The sequence below is a fragment of the Gigantopelta aegis genome, chromosome 6 (genome assembly GCF_016097555.1).
Source record: "Gigantopelta aegis isolate Gae_Host chromosome 6, Gae_host_genome, whole genome shotgun sequence".
NCBI lineage: Eukaryota > Metazoa > Mollusca > Gastropoda > Neomphalida > Peltospiridae > Gigantopelta > Gigantopelta aegis.
The window spans coordinates 26,134,172-26,155,301 of NC_054704.1; the positions used below are offsets into that span (position 1 = coordinate 26,134,172).

The 21,130-nt window shown below is 34.1% G+C and overlaps 1 protein-coding gene across 1 annotated transcript in view; it reads right to left on the reverse strand.

Annotated features, from left to right (window-relative positions):
- LOC121374062 (acid ceramidase-like) overlaps positions 1–21,130 on the reverse strand; it is a 21,875-nt gene continuing 745 nt past the window's right edge. Inside the window, exons 2-13 of the mRNA XM_041500959.1 lie at positions 20,726–20,769; positions 12,909–12,993; positions 12,348–12,434; positions 11,578–11,656; positions 10,314–10,388; positions 9,699–9,744; positions 9,061–9,205; positions 8,605–8,659; positions 7,169–7,335; positions 6,078–6,245; positions 5,014–5,070; positions 1–3,318 (exon numbers count right to left, since the gene is read on the reverse strand). Coding sequence (XP_041356893.1) covers positions 3,229–3,318; positions 5,014–5,070; positions 6,078–6,245; positions 7,169–7,335; positions 8,605–8,659; positions 9,061–9,205; positions 9,699–9,744; positions 10,314–10,388; positions 11,578–11,656; positions 12,348–12,434; positions 12,909–12,993; positions 20,726–20,769 — 1,098 coding nt within the window. The 3' untranslated portion in view covers positions 1–3,228. The remainder of the gene's footprint in view (positions 3,319–5,013; positions 5,071–6,077; positions 6,246–7,168; positions 7,336–8,604; positions 8,660–9,060; positions 9,206–9,698; positions 9,745–10,313; positions 10,389–11,577; positions 11,657–12,347; positions 12,435–12,908; positions 12,994–20,725; positions 20,770–21,130) is intronic.

The following is a 21,130-nucleotide window of genomic DNA, read 5'->3' on the forward strand; positions in this document are numbered from 1 at the left end:
TTAAACAATTAATAAATATTTATTTCATTATTATCATTTTATTTTTGTAAATATATATATACACACACACACACACCAAAGCATCACATATTTGTATCATTGCCATCAAATATACATAGATTTTATTATAAAACAAGGTTAACGCAGAAGTAATTTATTACTTCATTTTTATACATCAAACAGAATGTCAAATACAATAATATTATACATAATTATGTCATGGACTCTCAAATAAAAGAACCCCACAGTAGTATACACTCTGCACCAAAAACCAAAGACTAGTTTTTTTTGTGAATGTACTGGTACATCTATTGCCATCAAAGTGTCAAATATTTTAAAAGTTTAAATGTGTCTTTCAGGCCTCCCAGACCTATATTTCCTATATTTTTTTATAGGATCCTATAAAACTCCTATATTTCCTATATTTGACTCAATTGCTTTGCTAAAATGCTGATGAATAAAATATGTTACTGAGTTATATTCGCAGTGAAAGGCAGCCAGCCTGTCAGAAATTCGGAAGATGCTTTGAATGTGCACCAACTTTCATATTATCCTGGATACTGGCATGGACTGCTGGCAAGCCTTAGTATATATAAGAGTTCAGGGTTGAAAATTAACATGAAAACCATGGTCACCAGCAGGGCCAGTTGAAGAAAAATCTTACTGGCCCTTCTTAAATTCAACTAGCCCTCCAATTTACCTGCACAACCAAAATCAAAATTAGAATGTTCTTTGTTGAATAATAACCATGTATAATAATAACCATGTATATAGTCCATTTGCGTAGAAAGGAAACCGATGAATTGGCATGTAACTTCATAACGAATAAAGTTAAAATTCATATTACTAACATATTAAGTTTTAAACCCATACTAACTCAAATCACATTTAAAGAGAGAAAAAAATAGTAGTGTTAATAAAAGTTACTTTAAAAGTTACCATTAAATGATACAGATTAAATATTTTTAATACAGGGATACAAACAACAAAATACTAGAACAGCCAAGGTATGCAGCTTCACTTGTATTGTCTCTGAAGTAATCGATAATGCAATACAAAGAGACTAAAGGTAGAACTGTTTTAGTATATTAGTCTGGTAATGACAGACTTCTTTGTGCACCTGTGAAAGGTGGTTCGATATGGAGAACTCTCCAGTAAAAGATCTCCTCGGGAGTGACTGTCCTCCTAAAGACGAGGCACTAGATAAAGATTCATGGAATCATCCACTATTTTGCCAAATACCCAATCGACTCTGCATTGTGCAGAAATACGACCCTGATCTCATATTCCAGTTTTTGTTGTTCAGATTACGTTGGATTTATCCTATGCTGTTTTATAAATATATATTGTTTTTATTTACACTGAAAGTTTTACCCCAGATGATATGGGTTTACAATTTAATAAATTAATATGTTTTATATGAATTTTATCTTTAGGCCTACATGCCAGTTAACTGACTTTTAAAATAATCCATGTAGTAATGGAACATTTCATTGTTAGTCTGAGTTAAAAGTACATGTTAAAATTTGATTTTGTCTCAGAATAATATAATTAAATATGATTAATTTGTACCATAACATTGAAGAATGTCAAAAAGTAGGTCTACTAAATAATTATGGCGTATCCAGTCCATTAATCCGACAACTTCAAAAAACAAAAACATGATGTGTTTGCAATACATTTTGAGCTATATTTTTTTAAAGCCTCAGATCAAAATCTCAGAAGCTGAGGTGGAGTCTGGTAAGTCTGCCATTGTCAAAATATAGAACATGTTCTATAATGTTGTCTGTTGCCAGATCTGTAGTTCGTGCCACCACAATAGCGGTGCGTTTTGTCACATTCCATTCAGTTTCAGTGTGTTAATTTTTCACCTGGTACCATATTCGCCGGACTATAAAATCAATGGTTGCCCAACGGACTACCTTTGTGAAATTCATAGTCGCCCATAGCCAATAAAGATCACTACGGGCAACCGGGCGACTACTAATTTTCAACCCTGTTTGTTGAGGTAGTAGATGGTATCTTGTTTACATATGCAAGGTAAGAACATACCATTAGTAATGTAAATGTCTTTAAAAATCTGTGTAAAATGCCTATAATCATGATAACTGGTCCAAATTTTCCTATAAAACTCCTATATTTGACCTCAAAATTCCTATAAAACTCCTATATTTTGGTATGCAAATTCCTATATTTCCTATATTTTAATATGTACAAGTGGCTGGGAGGCCTGGTCTTTAGTTGTATAGAACATAATTCTGGGGCGTCGTTAAATGTTCATTCATTAGATGTATATGATAGCATTATACACTTTGCACCAAAAACCAAAGATCAGTGTTCTTTATGAACATATCACCCTCAAAATATTTCATGTTTAAACATTTTCAGCGATTAGATGTATTTTTAACATGGAATGTTCTGAAACAATTCACCTTATTGAACTACCACTCATAGATAAACTTAATATCATTAAAAAAAAATCAAAATATATAAACAAACATTAAAATATCTTATCGTTATTGGGACATTTGTTGGATATATTCTTAAGAAAGCAGACATATATAAAAGGCGGATTATGAATAGAATGCTAGCAGAAACAAATGCCAAAGTACAGTTAAAGTTTTTGTGGGGTTGTATACCCCTGAAAACTGGACAATTTATTTGGTTCCATGAATGTCTGGTTTTAAGAAAAAAAACATCGGCCGATTCAGTTTAAGGATGATTTTTTTGGTTCATACCCTGATGAATGTAACAGAAATAACACACAATCCGTAACAGGATAAAGCCAATACATTAGTAATCTGTTGTTGTTTTTATCTGCAACCCCACCCACCCACCACCCCCAAAAAAAGTGAGTGGGTAAATCTAATTTATTTTTAACTTTAACATGCACATGTTCTATGATCAATCCAAGTAGTATAGATTCAGGACATCATTCATTGTAAGATGTTAAAACTAGTCACATAAAGAAACAGCATTTAAACTCTTAATAAATAAACAAATAAATACATGTATGTAAGTTTTGTTAAGTTTACCATATCCCAAAAAGTTATTTTAATATACTCTAAAACACTTCACTGACTATCTTTTTTTTTTTACTGATCCCCCCCCCCCCCCCCCAACCGAGTATTGTTGTAACCTCGACTATCTTTTCTTAAAATGATTTTCCCCTGAGTATGTTGTAACCTGTTATCACAGTATTACTGAGTCATGTTGCCATGGAAACCTCTAGAAGGGATAGCATGGATCAGGACAATACTGCAACCATGTCTCCAATGTACCAGAGTCGACTTGCATTAAAGCAGCGTATGTTGTCAACTGGAAATAAACAACTTTCTAGTGAGATCTTATGAAATATTAGGACAGACAGACACAAACAAACACAAAAACACACAAAAACCCACCCAGTAAATTATAAATAGAATTGAAATATATAGGCTGTTTGTAAATGACCTAAGTGAATTAACGAATATTGCAGCACAGAGTTGACCAAAAATGTTTTAAAAGCACAATAAAATATTGGTGAGTATGAAAATATGACACTAAAGAAAACCCATTTGTCATTCTAGGCATAACCCATTATTTTCAACAGCCTCTATTAAGTCCTATACCAATGTCCATTTGTTTGTTTGATGAAAACAAGGAAAGTATTTTGGCAATCTCTTACAAGTAGGCCCTATTTGGTGCCAAATTTGTGACATGATCTGAAGGGTCATTAAGTCTTTGGTGTCCACCAATATTTTGTCCTCAATTGCTGATTTAATTGGTCATAACTGATCATTTGTTTACCTACTCTCATTTGTTTATTCTGCAAATTGTTTATTCTAGAATTTTATATAAATCCACTAGCCATGGGATCAGTGATTTAAAAAATTTACTAGCCATGATTAAAAATTCACTAGCCCTACTTTCAATAAATACAATTTTACTAATAGTAATAATCAGATATGTCACCTAAAGAGGGCGATAGAGCTTAAAACCCCTTAGATTGGGGGTGGTTAGAGGTGGCAGGATATTCATATTTACAAAATAAGACTTAAATGCAGCATTTGTCAAGGGTTTTTTCCCATTATAGTAGTTATTTACTAGCCCAACACTGAATATCACCGGCCATGGGAGTGGGGCTACCATAATCTAGAAGCCATGTACACCCAAAAAGTTTCATTTTGTTATAAAAATAATGGAAGTGGTAATGTTCATGACATTTATCTACCTTAGGTGCTAAATAATATTTATAAAAACAAAACTATATTATCAGCTAGCAATTGGGGTTTTGGATGTAGTTCAGTGGTAAAATATTTGCCTGATGCTCTGTCAGTCTAGGATCAATCCCCATCGGTGGGCCCATTGGGCTATTTCTCTTTTCAACAATCCACCATGATTGGTATATTAAAGGCCATGGTATGTGCTATTCTGTCTGTGGGATGGTGCACATAAAAAATCCCTTGCTACTAATGTAATGTAATGGGTTTCCTCTCTTAGACTGACATCCAATAGCCGATGAATAATTAATCAGTGTGCTCGAGTAGTGTTGTTAAAAACCCCAAAACCTAACCATGAATTGATTCATTCAAGGAAGGTAGAAATAAAAGAACATAACAATCTTATCCCACAATAGGGAATTATTTTTTTAAAACCATTATTCTTTTTTTACTATACTGAAATCTTTATTAAAATAATATTTGCATTTTGATCGGTTCACCAAAACAAATGTCTGCAATTGACTGTTGCACGAGATTAGCATTAACTACATAAAAGTCGAGTCGGGTAATACATCATACAAATCTTTTTGTGCCAAGGGGCAAACTAAGGTGTCGGCCTATCCACAGTCAGCTAATAGACAGCGATATACGATAATCAATTTACTAATTCATTGAAAATTTCAGACATGAGTTTAGACACTGACTGTAACATACACAGACAACTATGAATTTGCAACCTATCTTGACATTATGTGTAGAAGATCACTACATAATATCTAGCTAAAAACATTTTGAAGTGGTTATTACTCACCTTATTTAAAACAGGTTTTGTAGACAAGACGTCAAATATACCTCCAAAAGAAACTCCCTATAAAAAGATACATGTGCCATAAGTTAGAGGTCACGTAACATTGAAAAGAAAATATAGAATATTATTAAGTCATTTAGAAACAATTCATGGTCCTCATCAGATATCGCCATTGAATCATAAAATAAGTCTCGCCATTGAATCATAAAATAAATCTCACCATTGAATCATAAAATAAATCTCGTCATTAAATCATAAAATAAGTCTCGACATTGATGGTGTTTGGATTAGAGGTTTAGTTTTATGAAATTACTTTCATTGCCCAAATGATAAAATATGTATTTTGACCATCTGAACATACAAGTGTATTTGTGACTAAACCGATAATTTTTAATTAATATTACATACATGTATGTTAACAGACATATATACACATGGCTTGAAATAGGAAGTAAAATATGGCCTGCTGTTATTTTTTATTAATAGCAGGCGAAAAGAAAAATTTGACCTGCTGGAAATAAAACAGCATAAGATGAGAGGTGGAAAATTAGGACATTTGAGATCCCCATCAACTTCAAATGTATTGCAGGACCCTGTTTTACAAAGCGATTTTAGAGCTAAGATCACCTTAAGTGCATAGTAGATTAACTAAACTTAGTGTCCATTTTTACAAGCTGAAACTAGTGTCTGTACCTATAAATTAATATACTGTAATATACTGAGAGAAAGAAATTAAGGAACACTTGCTACTGTAGACAAAATTTCAGTTGCTATTAGCTTAGTAATATCTGTAAAAAAAAAAAGAATTAATAATACAATTTGGGGTATTACAAAAATTTGAATGACCAGAACCACATCAGGTGTGCGAACAGGAATATTCTAAATAATAAAATCTAAGTACTTCTAATTTAAATTATCAAAAATGGCTTATAATAGTAAACAATATGTCGCAGTGTTTAAAAGCTGTGGTCTGTCACTTTAAAAGCCAAAAAACTAAACCAGTAATGTACTGTCACAAAGTGCTTGCATCAACACAAATCTGTTGGAGTGCATCCCCGAATGTGTACCTTCTGTGTCATCTCCTTCATGCACTTGTTTGCTGGCCGACGTCGGTCGTCCACAATAAGTGGATTCTTCCAGTGGTCATAGTTGGTCTCCAAGATGTACCAGCCCCCAGCATCTTTCATCTGCCAGAAATACAGAGACGCCTCCCGGGATCGGGTGATCACGCTACCCTAGAAATAGAGAACCAGAGATATACCACTCAGTAGAACACAGACTCGTCACTGTCACTCTAGCACATTGTTGTAATCAGTTGCTATTATAATGGTAACACTAAGCTCAGAGCTGTCTCCACGCTAACCTAGAAATAGAGAACCAGAGATATACCACTCAGTAGAATACAGACTCTTCACTGTCACTCTAGCACATTGTTGTAATCAGTGGCTATTATAATAGTAACACTGAGCTCAGAGCCGTCTCCACGCTAACCTAGAAATAGAGAACCAGAGATATACAACTCAGTAGAATACAGACTCTTCACTGTCACTCTAGCACATTGTTGTAATCAGTGGCTATTATAATAGTAACACTGAGCTCAGAGCCGTCTCCACGCTAACCTAGAAATAGAGAACCAGAGATATACAACTCAGTAGAATACAGACTCTTCACTGTCACTCTAGCACATTGTTGTAATCAGTGGCTATTATAATGGTAACACTAAGCTCAGAGCTGTCTCCACACTACCCTAGAAATAAAGAACCAGAGAATTATGGCTCTTCTTCCCCGCAACCCTTTTCTGTCCTGGATGACAGGCATGCGCTACAACAGCTTCTTCTGAATATGCACATTAAACCCTATGACAGGCCTGACCTGGCTCTGAAGAAGACAGATGATTTACTTTTACTCTAGCACCTTGCTCAGAGCTGTTCCAGCATGGTATGAACTACTTGAGAGAAGAGAGAGATACACCGTAATCAGTATTTTATTCATGGTGGATCTGCTGAAAAAACATGGTTCTCAAATACTAAGTGCCGAATTTAGGAAGTCTGTTTTTCTTAAACACAGATGTTTAAACATTGTAGATGCATGTAGTTAGTTACACAGGTGTAAGTCAAAAATAAGTTTTGTAAATTTGGTCCTAAGTTGTTAGTGATACCTCTCCAGATTTGAGTCCTCCTAAAATGAAGTAGGCTGGTGCCAGCATCTTTGTGTTCGACAGTCTCTTCTCCGCATCTGTATAACTTGTGGCATTCTCCATGACAATCCGTGTCAGGAAACCCATCCACATCTGATCACGCTCACCAAGTATCCACTCCAAAATACCTGCAAGCAAACACATGTTGATCAATCTTTAAGCTAAAATAGTTTGTCATACATTGATATACACACAATAAAATCAACCAAACATCATTTCTTGTTCTATTTTCTGATACATTTTTCTAAATACAGTATTTTAAAATAATATGTAAATGAGCATTTCTAAATGAAATGTTGGAATGGGTTATGGCAAATCAACTATTATAAAGGATGGTTAAACTGTATGCTAGGCTTAGACTGTCAACTGTCATGACGAAGTTGGCCAACTCTATAATAGCATTGTAACTCCTCACTTACGACGGGTGCGCTGTGATTAACAACTAATGGGTTATACAAGAATCAAGTTGTAAGAGAGCTCATATTAGCAACTGGACAGTTGTAGAAGTCGTGTGAGCAGACATTTGACCAACTTTGTGCTGGCAGTTGGTAGTCTGACACTAGCATTACAAAAACTTGGATTCTTCTTTTTTATATTTATTTACAGTCAAACTTGCACAAGAAACCTGTATTTAGCAGCCACCTGTCTCAACAAATCAACCTACTTTTCAGCCAAATATCTAATTTAGTATAAATTAACCAGCTTTAACAAGCCACTTGTATAAAAAGATAACGAGGTCAAGTCAGGTCATAGGTTTTAACGTGCACATTCAGAACAAGCAATTATAGCACACGCCCGTCATGGGCACAGGTGTCGACTTTTGACGGCTCCTTTGTCCAGGACAGGAAAAGGTTTGGGGTGGGTGGGAGAGGGGATCGCCCACGCTGGCAAGGGAGCATAAGCAGCCCAACCAGGGTCGGTAGCGCGCGAGGGTTGGTTTTGATGCTATTGAATTTGCAAATGTTCTGTAGCATTAAACCCAAATAGATATTATTATTAAAAAAAGAAAAAGAAAAAAAAGGCCAAATAGAAAATGTTGTGTAATTTCTTGAAGGTAATTTTGACACATAAGTCATAGGTTTTAACTTGCAAATTCAGAACAAGCTGTTGTAGCACACGGCTGTCATGGGTGCAGCTGTCAACTTTCACCAGCTCCTCCGTCCAGGACAGGAAACGATAACGCAGGTTTAACTATTTTTATAAGAGGGCTGTTCCAAAATTGATCACATAGGGAGGCAGGAGGCACAATGAGTATTATTGTATCCCTAACGGGTCTGCTACACAATATTCTCTATGTATGCTGGGTTTAAATTAAATTTTATTTTGTTTGTAATGGTCATATAACAACATGTGATCAACTCTGAAATAGACCTTAGGGGATGAGAATATTAAGTTACCTATGTATCCTCCATCAATGTTAAATCTTTCATTCATACTTAGAGTGAACAGTTTCTGAAAAATAATGCAGAAAAAAAGAATATAAATATAAATGATCTATATTAGTTGTTAATTAACAATGAAATAAATGACTCTTATTGAATTCACAATTAGATTAATTAACAAGGACAATGCATTCATTAGTTTATTTTATAAATTATTTTTTTAAATATTAAATTTCAAAATTATTTAGTTTTTGTTATTAAATCAACCAGCAGCTTTTAAACTGACAAGCAAACCAACATGAAACATAAAACATGAAACACAACCAACATACATTGCTGTATAAAAATATTAAGATTTATGTTTGTAGAATATTAGGTATATTCTACAAACAGATAAATCTTAATATTTTTATACAGCAAATCCACAGTATGTGTTGGAATATACACTTTGCTAAATACTACAGAACGTACAGGTCTGACTCCTGTCAAAACACCGACGTATCCTGCGAAATGAACAGCTTTAAACACAGTCTTCCCACCACGCTGATAGTCCACATTTATCACGAGAGGTCGAAGGGCCTCTGTTATGATCCACGTGTGATTCTTAATATTCCATCTGGTTTAAAAAAATTAAAAACAATTAAAAATGAAGCTTCATTTGAAAACTAATTTGAAATTAAAAACTGAAGAAGTAAAAATAAATGTCCAAAAAGGGTTATCTCCCCTACATGTATCTCTGGTTACAGTACTTTTTAAATATTTAACTTTAAGACAATGATGGTAATGAAATGATAAAGTTATTTTTGTATCTGCTTCATGAAGTAGCTAATGGTCATTATATGTGGCAGCAAGTCACAGGTTTATCTGGCTTCCAATAACTCAACATAACATTTAAAAAAAAAAATTATGGCAAGTGGCAAGTATGATATTTCATAGCATGTTGTCCTTGTTTAATGTGCTAAAAATGTTACAAGATTCAAAAACTAAGATCTCTCAATGCCAAAGCACACACACACATAATACCACACAACACACTTGTAACATATAGTTTAAAATTTAACTAATTGTTAACACAATTACCAAACATTCTTGTTTATTTTTTAACTCACCCCATGAAGAGTCCAAAATCCAGATTTCTTGCATGAAACAGCTTGCCTGATTGGAATAAACATTACAGTGATGTGTGTTTATGTATTGTAAATAAAAGCCAAAATAAAAATAAAATGTGAAATGTTAAAAATTACTATCTAGTATAAAGTTATACCTCAAATATTTTCATGAATTTCAGAGATGCATGATTAAAGCTAGTCATTATTTTTCTTGACTACATTTATTAGGATGAACAATACAGTTTTCAGCATATTACACTCAAACCTATTAAACAGGACACTTTGCATCACTTGTAAGTAAAGAGGTCTTTAGTTATGTCCCTTCTGTATTTAGTACTTGCATATCAGGGTCATACCTATAAGGGGCAGATGGTAGGGTAGAGAATCTGCCATCTGGAAAAATGAGAAAAAGTGTGCTTTTAACTTTAAAAATGCAGTTTTTTAGTTTAAAAGCCAAGGATCCTGTATTATTGTGACCCGATTCATTATGTACTCCCCCTCCCCCCGAACTTATACATAAAGTCCATCTGCTCATGAATAAATGTCATTGTTGGCTGGTTTCATAGTGAATTTTGTTCTTAACACATGTTTAAGTACCCATCAACAATCACTCACCACTAGGGTCTTCTGCCACAATGGAAGTGCATACAGTGAAGAACTCATAGAAAAGGTTAAATAGAACCACTTCCCCTGAAAACACAAAACAAATTCTCACTATTACAACATGTACAACCATCCACTTTAGGATCTCTTTACATTTTCTCATTATATTTCATTATTTCATTTTATCATACTTCTGCCTTCATACACCGACATCATTGGGCTATTTCTCGAACCAGCCAGTGCACCACGACTGGCATATCAAAGGCAGTCTGTGGGATGATGCATATAAAAGATCCCTTGCTGCTAATTGAAAAGAGTAGACCATAAGGTGGCAACAGTGGATTTCCTCTCTCAACATCTGTATGGTCCTTAACCATATGTCTGACGCCATATAACCATAAATAAAATGTGTTGAGTGTATCATTAAATAAAACATGTCCTTCCTTCCTTCATACACTGACCTGTATAGACGGCCCAGCAAAACGAGACAATAACTGGAGCACTTCATTGTCAAACCAGGTATCGAAATAAGCAACGGGTCTACTAACCCATGTGCATGTTACCAAACAAGAATTCCGAGGAATTTAATACCTCATCCACCTTAAAGAGACAAACCCTAGTTTTTAAACACTACAGCATATTTCTCACTATTAGAGCCATTTATGATCACTAAAATCAAACATTACTTATATTTTATTGTTTAGATTATCCATTTCCATACAGCCAAAGTGTTTCTGGTCATCCTAGTGTTTCTAATACCACAAACTGCATTTTTCATATTTTTAAAAATGCACATGTGTATGAGAAATAACGGTTATGGAGTCACATTTTAGTCTTATTTTTAAGGGTATTTCAATGTCACAGAATCTTGTTTCACTCTGTTGTATCCAAATTTGTTACAGGTTTTTAAATTAACCAAACTTAGTGTCCCTTTTTACGGGTTGAAACTAGGGTCTAGGTGATAAATATGCCTCAAGTGTTAAAAACTAGGGTCTGTCCCTTTAAACAATTTCGGTGCACTGTGATGAACATCCATAGGTGCAACTATAAAACCTAGCACTAAGAGTTTATGAGACACTGATGTAAACGCGAAAAAATTAATGTAAAAGTTGCAGCCTTCATTGATCTTGTTTTACTTCGTATATACAAGACAACAATACACACCTTGTGAACATTATAGGTTATTAACAGTTATCAAGTTTACAATTTGTTTTTATTGTTAAATCCTTAAACAGACATACTGATACATAATGAGTAAATAAGGGAGACAACCTACCAAGGTTCAGTCCAGTTGCATCTGCAATACCTTTAATCTCCCCACCAAAGGGATAAGGCAGTGTTTTGTCTAGCTGTCCCTGAAAACAAATTACATAAAATGATTAACTAGAATTTTTTAATTTTTTTAATTAAAACAAAGTAACAAAGATCACTTATAATATGCATACTGAAAACCTAACAATATCTATACCGATTTGTCCTATTTTTTAGTCTACCCATGGAAACAAAAGGAAAATAATTTTATAAAATTTGTTTGACAACACCTCAGCACATTTTAAACTATGGTTAATGAGTGTCCAACAAATACATATATGGCTATTTAGACATTTGGTCAAGAGAGAGAGAGAGAGGAAACTCACTGCTGCCATAAGCTATTCTTAATAATAAAGCAGCACTTTCTCATAAACAGGATAGTACATACCAAGGCCTTTGATGTACCAGTCATGGGGCATCTAGGGCTGAGCTAAAAGTATATCCCACCCCTGTCTTCATCTCCACAATTTCTATATGATAAAATGCCCTTGGGAAACATTCATATAAAAGACCCCTTGCTGTTAATTATAAGACTCTATATTTCCTGTCAAGGTCTATCTATATGCTGGACAGACAATCCAGATAGCCAAGTTATATGGCCAGGATAGTGTTCTGGTTCAGTTAGTATTAGCTATTTGATTAAGCATCTTTCAATCGGTTGGCCAATTGACTGTTTTCGTAGACCGACTCTAATGTAATAGAACATACATTAATTAATTAATATTATAACCATACCACATTCTTGTCGACCCAGTCAATGATCTTTGTGGAATTATCCCAGTCTTTGATAAACTCTTTCAGTAATCTTAACAGGTTCTTTATCTGCAATCAAATAATACTTGCACATGTAAGTAAATTGGTTTTCCATACATGCATAACCTAAGATGTTCAGGATTGGCTCTTGCACTGGCCAAATTCACCAATTGCAAATTTTAAAAACAAATTTCATTTTATTGTGCAAAATAATTTCATGTAATAATTGATATTTTGTTAGAAAATAACAGTTTTTTGAAGTTTCATAAAATTGGGTGAATTTTTCTTCTCACCCATAGCTGGCCCTGAGTGTGTATGTTTGTATATGCATGTATGTACATATGTATTTATGTGCATGTATATTCATTTCAATTCTTGATTTAACTTTAAGCAATTATAGCTCATCAATTATATATTATTAAGTAATATCAACAAATACATATACAAATTATATAATGTTGAATAAACATTAAATATTTGAACTCTAATGATAATAAGATCAATAAGATACATAGGCTACAAATATATTAAATTTATTCTAACCCCATCCTTGTGTTGACCAGCAATTTTCATCCATCTTTTCTCGGGGGGAAGATCTAAATTCAAAACTTCAGTTGCCACTTTACGACTACAAAAAAACACAAAACAAGAATTCCATTGACTTAAGGCCTGGTGCAAATAGAGTGTGACATTTGACCAAACATTCAACTTTAACAAAAAGTCAGATTTTCAGCAATTTCAACAGGGGAATAGTATATATTTTGATGACAAAAATAAATTTTGTGGCTAAGATGTATAGGACTAGGGAAATTTGTATCTATTTTGAATACAATGGCCACCTTTTCATAATTTCATTGTAATATTCTGACCAGTTAATAATACAAGTTTTATTTATTATCTTTAAGGTTTTTTGGTGTTGATATGTTGGCATGGACCTAATGCAATTTTATAAACATCTATACATCTATAAATGGTTGCTGATAAAAAAAATATTGACATTTTACATAGAAAATTATATTTATTTTCAGAAACTGGAATTATGGAAAAAAAAATTCAATAACAAGGCACATATTTAATTAGTAAAAATGTCTTGACTATAATTCTGGACATGCTTACTTAACTTCCTGAAAATATGAAGAAGATATCTCTTGTAAGTGCATGAATATAAGCTCTTGAATATTTCACTCTGAATAGGATTTCACTGTTATGGTTGGGACAAATGCGTTACATTACAATAACAATTTGAACAAATTAACATTTAATAGTTGACATTTTATTACTGTTATCATAAAAACATATAATACATTAATATGATAATCATCTTAAAAAATCTTAGCTTCCTAAAAACTCACATAAATGTAATCATAGAAGTGTTATTTCAAAGAACTGTGACGTTTTGGACACCTCCCAAAATATCAAATGAAAGACAGTTAAACTTTCACAGAACTAAATACCCAGACAACATAAAAATAGCACAAAGTTACTCAATTATGTACTTAGTGTCCATTTAATTTATAATTGGCCATACATTGCCACTCAAATGCCCACATCCTTAGCGTTACCCTGGACCATTATGGTTGGGACATAATAATAAACAACAAACTGTAGCGTCAAAAGAATTGTTCACAATTCATGTTTTGTAGCATATACACATATTATTCACTAAATAATGTTTGGTACCTCATTTGAATGAATTTTAGAATGCATAACCTTGATACATCAAATATTTGGTGCTTTCAATGAAAATATTTACAAATGATTGAACATAAACTGAATTTTGTCAATAAATCTAAATATGTATTGGATACCCACATACTTGTAATGCATGTGCACTTGAAGTATAAAACAGCTTAACTATTCAATCAAACACCAACAGTGTCCATTTAATCTATGATTGGCCATACATTGCCACTCAAATGCCCACATCCTTAGCGTTACCCTGGACCATTATGGTTGGGACACAATACTAAACAACAAACTGTAGCTTCAAAGGAAGTGCTCATAATACACATTTTCTAGAAAATACCTGTATTATTTGCATTGTTTATGTCCTATAACTTATTATACAATGTTATATAGTAATAAATTCCTTTGAATGAAATATTTTCTGTGATTCAACACAATTCAGACACTAATATCAATATTATGATCGAGTAAAAAAATATTGTACATTATAATCTTCTTATGACATAAAAACATGTTTGAAACATTCACTGCTATTAAATTTGGTAGCTTTTAGAGACATGTAAAGTGATATTATTGCAAAAAAATAATCTATTTTGTTGCCGTTATGGTTGGGACAGAAGCAATGTTATATAGTGTATATTGTTGCCGTTATGGTTGGGACAGAAGCAATGTTATATAGTAATAAATTCCTTTGAATGAAATATTTTCTGTGATTTAACACAATTCAGACACTAATATCAATATTATAATCAAGTATAAAAAAATGTACATTATAATCTTCTTATGACATAAAAACATGTTTGAAACATTCACTGCTATTAAATTTGGTAGCTTTTAGAGACATGTAAAGTGATATTATTGCTAAAAAATAATCTATATTGTTGCCGTTATGGTTGGGACAGAAGCGTTATGGTTGGGACACCACTACCCCGGTAGTTTTGGGTCCTTAGTCTGGAACTGTCTTTGAGAATTAAGCCCACTGTAAGAGAAAATAATAATAATGGGTTAAGGAAATGTGTTCAAGAGAATTGGATGAATAGTGTAACTATATAGTATTCTACACAACAATATATAAGGAAGAACCACCACCATTATGGTTGGGACAGGTGTTACATGCTACCAAGGGATGCGAGTAGCAGGGGTGGGGAAAAGCCATTTTTTACCGGTCTGGGACCGATTCTCGATCTCTGAGACCGAAATTATTTTTGAAAAACGCGCGTTTGCCGGTCCCACTTTTGTCATTCTTGTCGGTCCGAAGCACCTGTCCATTTTTATTATTGGAACAAATTCCTATCGGTCAAGTGGACCGGCCAGCCCAGACATCGGTATCTCGTGCATGATTTAAGATAATAAATAAATAGTGGTCAATATGGCTGGTGTTTCAGACATTTGTGATTTTAAAGTCTGCCTAAGTATATCGCCAGTCATTGAAGTTGGACCTACAGTAGTGTCAATCGACTGCCACTAGGCTAGACATTTATCAAAGTTGCTGAGCCGGTCAAGAGATTAAACAGACGTTAACGATAGCATCATTCTTGGTTTAGAAAGCCATCAAGGTATTACACTCCAATTAAAACAAAGAATTTGCAAATGGTTACAATCAACACCTGTCAACACCTGTGTACGGAGCTCTGTCGGGTCGAGTGTCCCAGTCTGAAGCAAGAGGCTTTTGTGCAATACAAACTGCTTAAAATAGCATAAAATATAATGAAATAATCTATAAATGTATTTATTGTTGACTGTTCAATGTAGTGTATCCAATAATTATAAAGGATTTTAAAATTAACAAAAGATTTCCACCTTTTTTTTTAACAAGTGGGAGTAAGCAGAACAGCTACATGTACTGTTATCTCAAGAGCCAGTAGAGGTCAAATTTCATCCAATCAGTGATTACGTTATTACTCTCTTTGTCTAAACGTGTGGTAGCTTAGGCTGTCAAACGCTTCCAACGGTGCCATCTTTTATTAATTTTCAGGACACAGTACTGAATACTCATACTTTTTATACATATATGGGAATTAAAATTCATAACTTTTATTCCTTTTTTATATTATTTATTCTATTATGTAAAATATATACAATTTGTGGGGTTTTTCACTGATCATTATTGTGTGATTAAAATAAAATTCTTCATGTTTTCATGTTTATCGTTTCGCATTCATGATTCAAGATAAAACTATACAAATATTACTATGATTAAAAAAACCCACACACTATTTGGCAAATATCGCTTTTTAAATTTAATTTTTTTTTTATTCGTTTCTTCCCCCCCCCCCCCCGATAGTGACGACATCAAGTGGGACCGATTGACAATTTTATTTCCCCCCACCCATAGACAGGATAAACTACACTAGTTATTTACATTATCACTACATTTGTTATGAAATTACTCATATTAGGCACAAATAACTGATTTACCTTAATTTCTATTCATGCAGAAACAAGTAAAATGGGAAAAAAGTTTTTTTTGGAGACAATTACCCAATTTTCGAACATGTACCACAGAAATCTTATTTTCAATTGATTTTTGCGATTACAAATTTTGCGGTAATTACTCTATGTAAGCATATATCATATTCACTTAAGGAATTGTAGTTTTTATAAAATATGCTCGTCACGCATAAAGTTGCCGTTTTTCACAGGTTTTGTCAACTTTGTTGCTAGGTATCGTTACTTCCGTTAGTGTGATTTGTCTGAAATTTTAAACATATATCAATTGGGTACACACAAATTAATTGACAACAAAGAACCATCAATATAACATTAATAGTCATTTTCAGAAACTGAATTATACTGGAGACGAGAAAATTAAGTCTTATTTGCACCAGGCTTTAAATGTCTCGCCTGCCATAAACTTATTTTGGTGCACTGGTATGAACCCCTATCCATAGGTGTGACTATATACCAAGTTTCAATGACCCATGAATTATACTTTAGTTGGTAAGAAACTGATCTACATGCAAAATTTTAAAGCAAAAGTTGACACCACCCACCACCATTGAAAAGGTAATACCTATTTCTCATCTTTTTACTTCATAAAGGCGAGACATAAAAGGCAACATACTGTGAAAATATCAGATTCCTTCTGACTTGCATGTAGCCTTGCGCAGAGATATGATTTGGTGGGTGGTGGGGGGGGGGGGGGCAGGATGTAGCTCAGTCGGTGGAGTTGAGGTGCTTAATTTTAAGTCACAGGATCGAACCACCTCGGTAAATCCATTCAACTGATTTGTTTTTTCTCCTCATTCCAACCAGCACACCACAACTGGTCAAAGGCAGTGGTATGTGCTTTTCGGTCTGTGGGAAAGTGCATAAGAAAGATCCCTTGTTGCATTAGAAAAAATGTACTGTAATGGGTTTTCTCTGATGACTACATGTCAGAATTACCAAATATTTGACATCTGATAGCCGATGATTAAGTAATCAATGTGCTCCAGTAGTGTCGTTAAACAAAACAAACTACCTTTAACTTAAGATATGATTTTAAACATGATAATAAGTTTGCCATTCAGATTGAAGCAAATTATACATGTAAATCATGGTTATCTCTGGCACTCACCAAATTTGCAAATTGCAAATTTCAAAAACAATTGGCGAATTTTATTTTAATATGGCAAAATAATTTCATGACATAATTGATATTTTGTTAGAAAATAACTGAGTTTCTGCCATTTTTGAAGTTTAGTAGATAATTTGGCGAAATTTTCTGCTATATTCCCAGAGCTAGCCCTGTAAATTATAAGTTAAATAAAACACTGAGGGCACGAAGAGGGCTTCATCAATATATATCAATAAACTATTATTTATGTGACATCGGGGAACATTTTGTTCAGTATTGCTTTGTGATACGCTACACAAGTTTCAGATATCGCTACACAATTTTAAAACATTAAACAGTAGATGCTAATCAATTTTTAATTGACTAGAGCAATATCGCTGATCAAGATTTTGAAAACAAAATGTTCCCTGAGCACAATTAATTCCCAGAGTTATAAATTTACATGTAATATATTAGTTAACATTTAATTATTTCTCTGTATATTTTGCAATGTCTCTCCCATCAAAAGCTAGACATTTTATACAAAGTCATTAGTCATGTCATGTAGAGGGCTGCATTACTGTACATTTATACATCAAACTTATTTTACTTCCTTAAAGGAAATAAGTATCAACTGTGCCATGAGAAATTTTAAAAAAAAACAGAGATAAGAAAATGTGTGTCATCATATTATGAGCCAGCATCATGACTAATTATTGTACATTTCAATAACATGTAGTTATGCAGTAAAGCCTGACTTTGCCAGCCTGACTTACCAGTTATGTTCATTGGCTGAAAATGTTAGTCAAGAATGTCTGATACATACATTTTTCTGTACATCATACTACATGTAATTAATGATAAGTGTACAGTGAAACCTGTCTAAACTGAACCCTGATAAACTTGATTTTTTTTTTTTTTTTAAACATGCCAGGTTTTATGGTCCTAATTTTTGGAAATTCTAAAACGTGACCCTCTAAACACTGGATCCTGTCTAAATTGTATACATATTAGGTCCCTGGTGTGATCCGGTTTAGACAGGTTTCACTGTATATAGATTCATACATATTAAGCAGTGTTCAACAAATATTTGAGAAAGTCACCAGACCTCATCGAAGTTTTGGCTAGTGCATTATGTATTACAGTATCCAGTAGATTATGAAAATTTTTAAAATATTTTTAGACTACTGTTGGTCATAATAGTTAAACTTTAAGTTTGTTTTTGTTTAACAACACCACTAGAGCACATTGATTAATTAATCATCGGCTATTAGATGACAAACATTTGGTAATTCTGACATGTAGTCATCAAAGAAAACCTGCTACATTTTCCCTAATGTTATGTTACGTTACGTTACATTATGTCATATTATATTATAGGGATTAACGTGCACATTCAGAGCAGGCTGTTTTAGCACATACCTGTCATGGGCACAGGTGCTGTCCTCAGCCGGCTCCTCCATCCAGGACAGAAAATAGGTTGGGGTGGGTGGGAGAAGGGACTGCCTGCACTGGCAGGTACAAGAGAGCACCAATAGGCCGACCAGGGTCGGTAGCAGGCAGAGGATTGGTTTGGGTGCTATGGAATTTGGAATGTCCCGTAGGATTAATGCCAAAGGGAAAAAGGTGTGCAGTTTGAATGAAGGAAATTTGGCGCATTTTTTATCTGTCCACCGAATGAAAAAAAGGAAGCTATATGTCTTGGAACTTATTTATTTTCCTAATGCAGCAAGGGAACTTTTATATGCTCTTTCCCACAGACAGGAAAGCACATACCATGGCCTTTGACCAATTGTGGTGCACTGGTTGGAACGACCGGCCTCGGTGGCATCGTGGTTAGGCCATCGGTCTACAGGCTGGTAGGTACTGGGTCCGGATCCCAGTCGAGGCATGGGATTTTTAATCCAGATACCGACTCCAAACCCTGAGTGAGTGCTCCGCAAGGCTCAATGGGTAGGTGTAAACCACTTGCACCGACCAGTGATCCATAACTGGTTCAACAAAGGCCTTGGTTTGTGCTATCCTGCCTGTGGGAAGCGCAAATAAAAGATCCCTTGCTGCCTGTCGTAAAAGTGTAGCCAATGTGGCGACAGCGGGTTTCCTCTAAAAACAGTGTCAAAATGACCATATGTTTGACGTCCAATAGCCGACGATAAGATAAAAAATCAATGTGCTCTAGTGGCGTCGTTAAATAAAACAAACTTTACTTTGGATGGAACGAGAAAACCCCCATTTAATAGAATGGATCCACGGGGACCGGCCTCGGTGGCGTCGTGGCAGGCCATCGGTCTACAGGCTGGTAGGTACTGGGTTCGGATCCCAGTCGAGGCATGGGATTTTTAATCGAGATACCGACTCCAAACCCTGAGTGAGTGCTCCGCAAGGCTCAATGGGTAGGTGTAAACCACTTGCACCGACCAGTGATCCATAACTGGTTCAACAAAGGCCATGGTTTGTGCTATCCTGCCTGTGGGAAGCGCAAATAAAAGATCCCTTGCTGCCTGTCGTAAAAAGAGTAGCCTATGTGGCGACAGCGGGTTTCCTCTAAAAACAGTGTCAGAATGACCATATGTTTGACGTCCAATAGCCGATGATAAGATAAAAAAATCAATGTGCTCTAGCGGCGTCGTTAAATAAAACAAACTTTGGATCCACGGGCATGGTTCGATCCTGTGATGCAAGCTCCTCAAGCGAGCACTCAACCGACTGAACTAAATGCAACCCACGTAATAATAATAAAACTCATCAGACTACCGGTACATCATGTATGACATGTACTGCATGGTACATGTGTGTAATTAACATTTTGACAACATGACATCAGAAGCACATACTGTAGACCAGTATTTCATATACTTAAAAATTATCTTTGTTTGACACCCAACAGGTAATATAATCTTATTCCCATGCTGGGGTGTTGATAAAATATCCATTCATTCAGTCATTCACAAACCTTGAACAAAATATTTTTTTCACTTTTTTCACATTTTATATTTACTTTTTTACTGTTTGTAAAATTAATGTTTCTGATAATATAGATAGGCCTATCTTGAAGAAATAATTAATTATTATTTTAAAATCAAAAATTTAAATGTGATTTTACATGTCCAAACATAAATATTCAATCTACACATACCTGGAAGATGGTGGATAGGTGTTTTTGACACAAGTGACATTAAACTGAAAATAAATAACAAACCTCTTGTCAATATAAATGTATTCACGATGTTATAAAAGTTCAATATTTTAAAATCCTCATCCCAAAACTGGAAACTGTCAAATGCTGCTCACAATACACAATATGCTTTCTGATAATCAGTTTCAGCAGCAGCTTTTGTTTTTCACTGTAGGCCTATAACATTATTGACAGTATTACACTTTAAAAACCTTGCATAATTATTAACATTTAAATGTATATTTCAAATATTATTCTCCTTACAGAGGATATAATATTACTTAACAGAGATGAATAAATGTTTTAATTCATGAATTACACTTAAAATTTTCATGCTTAAAATTTAAATTTCATTTTGGTTATTTT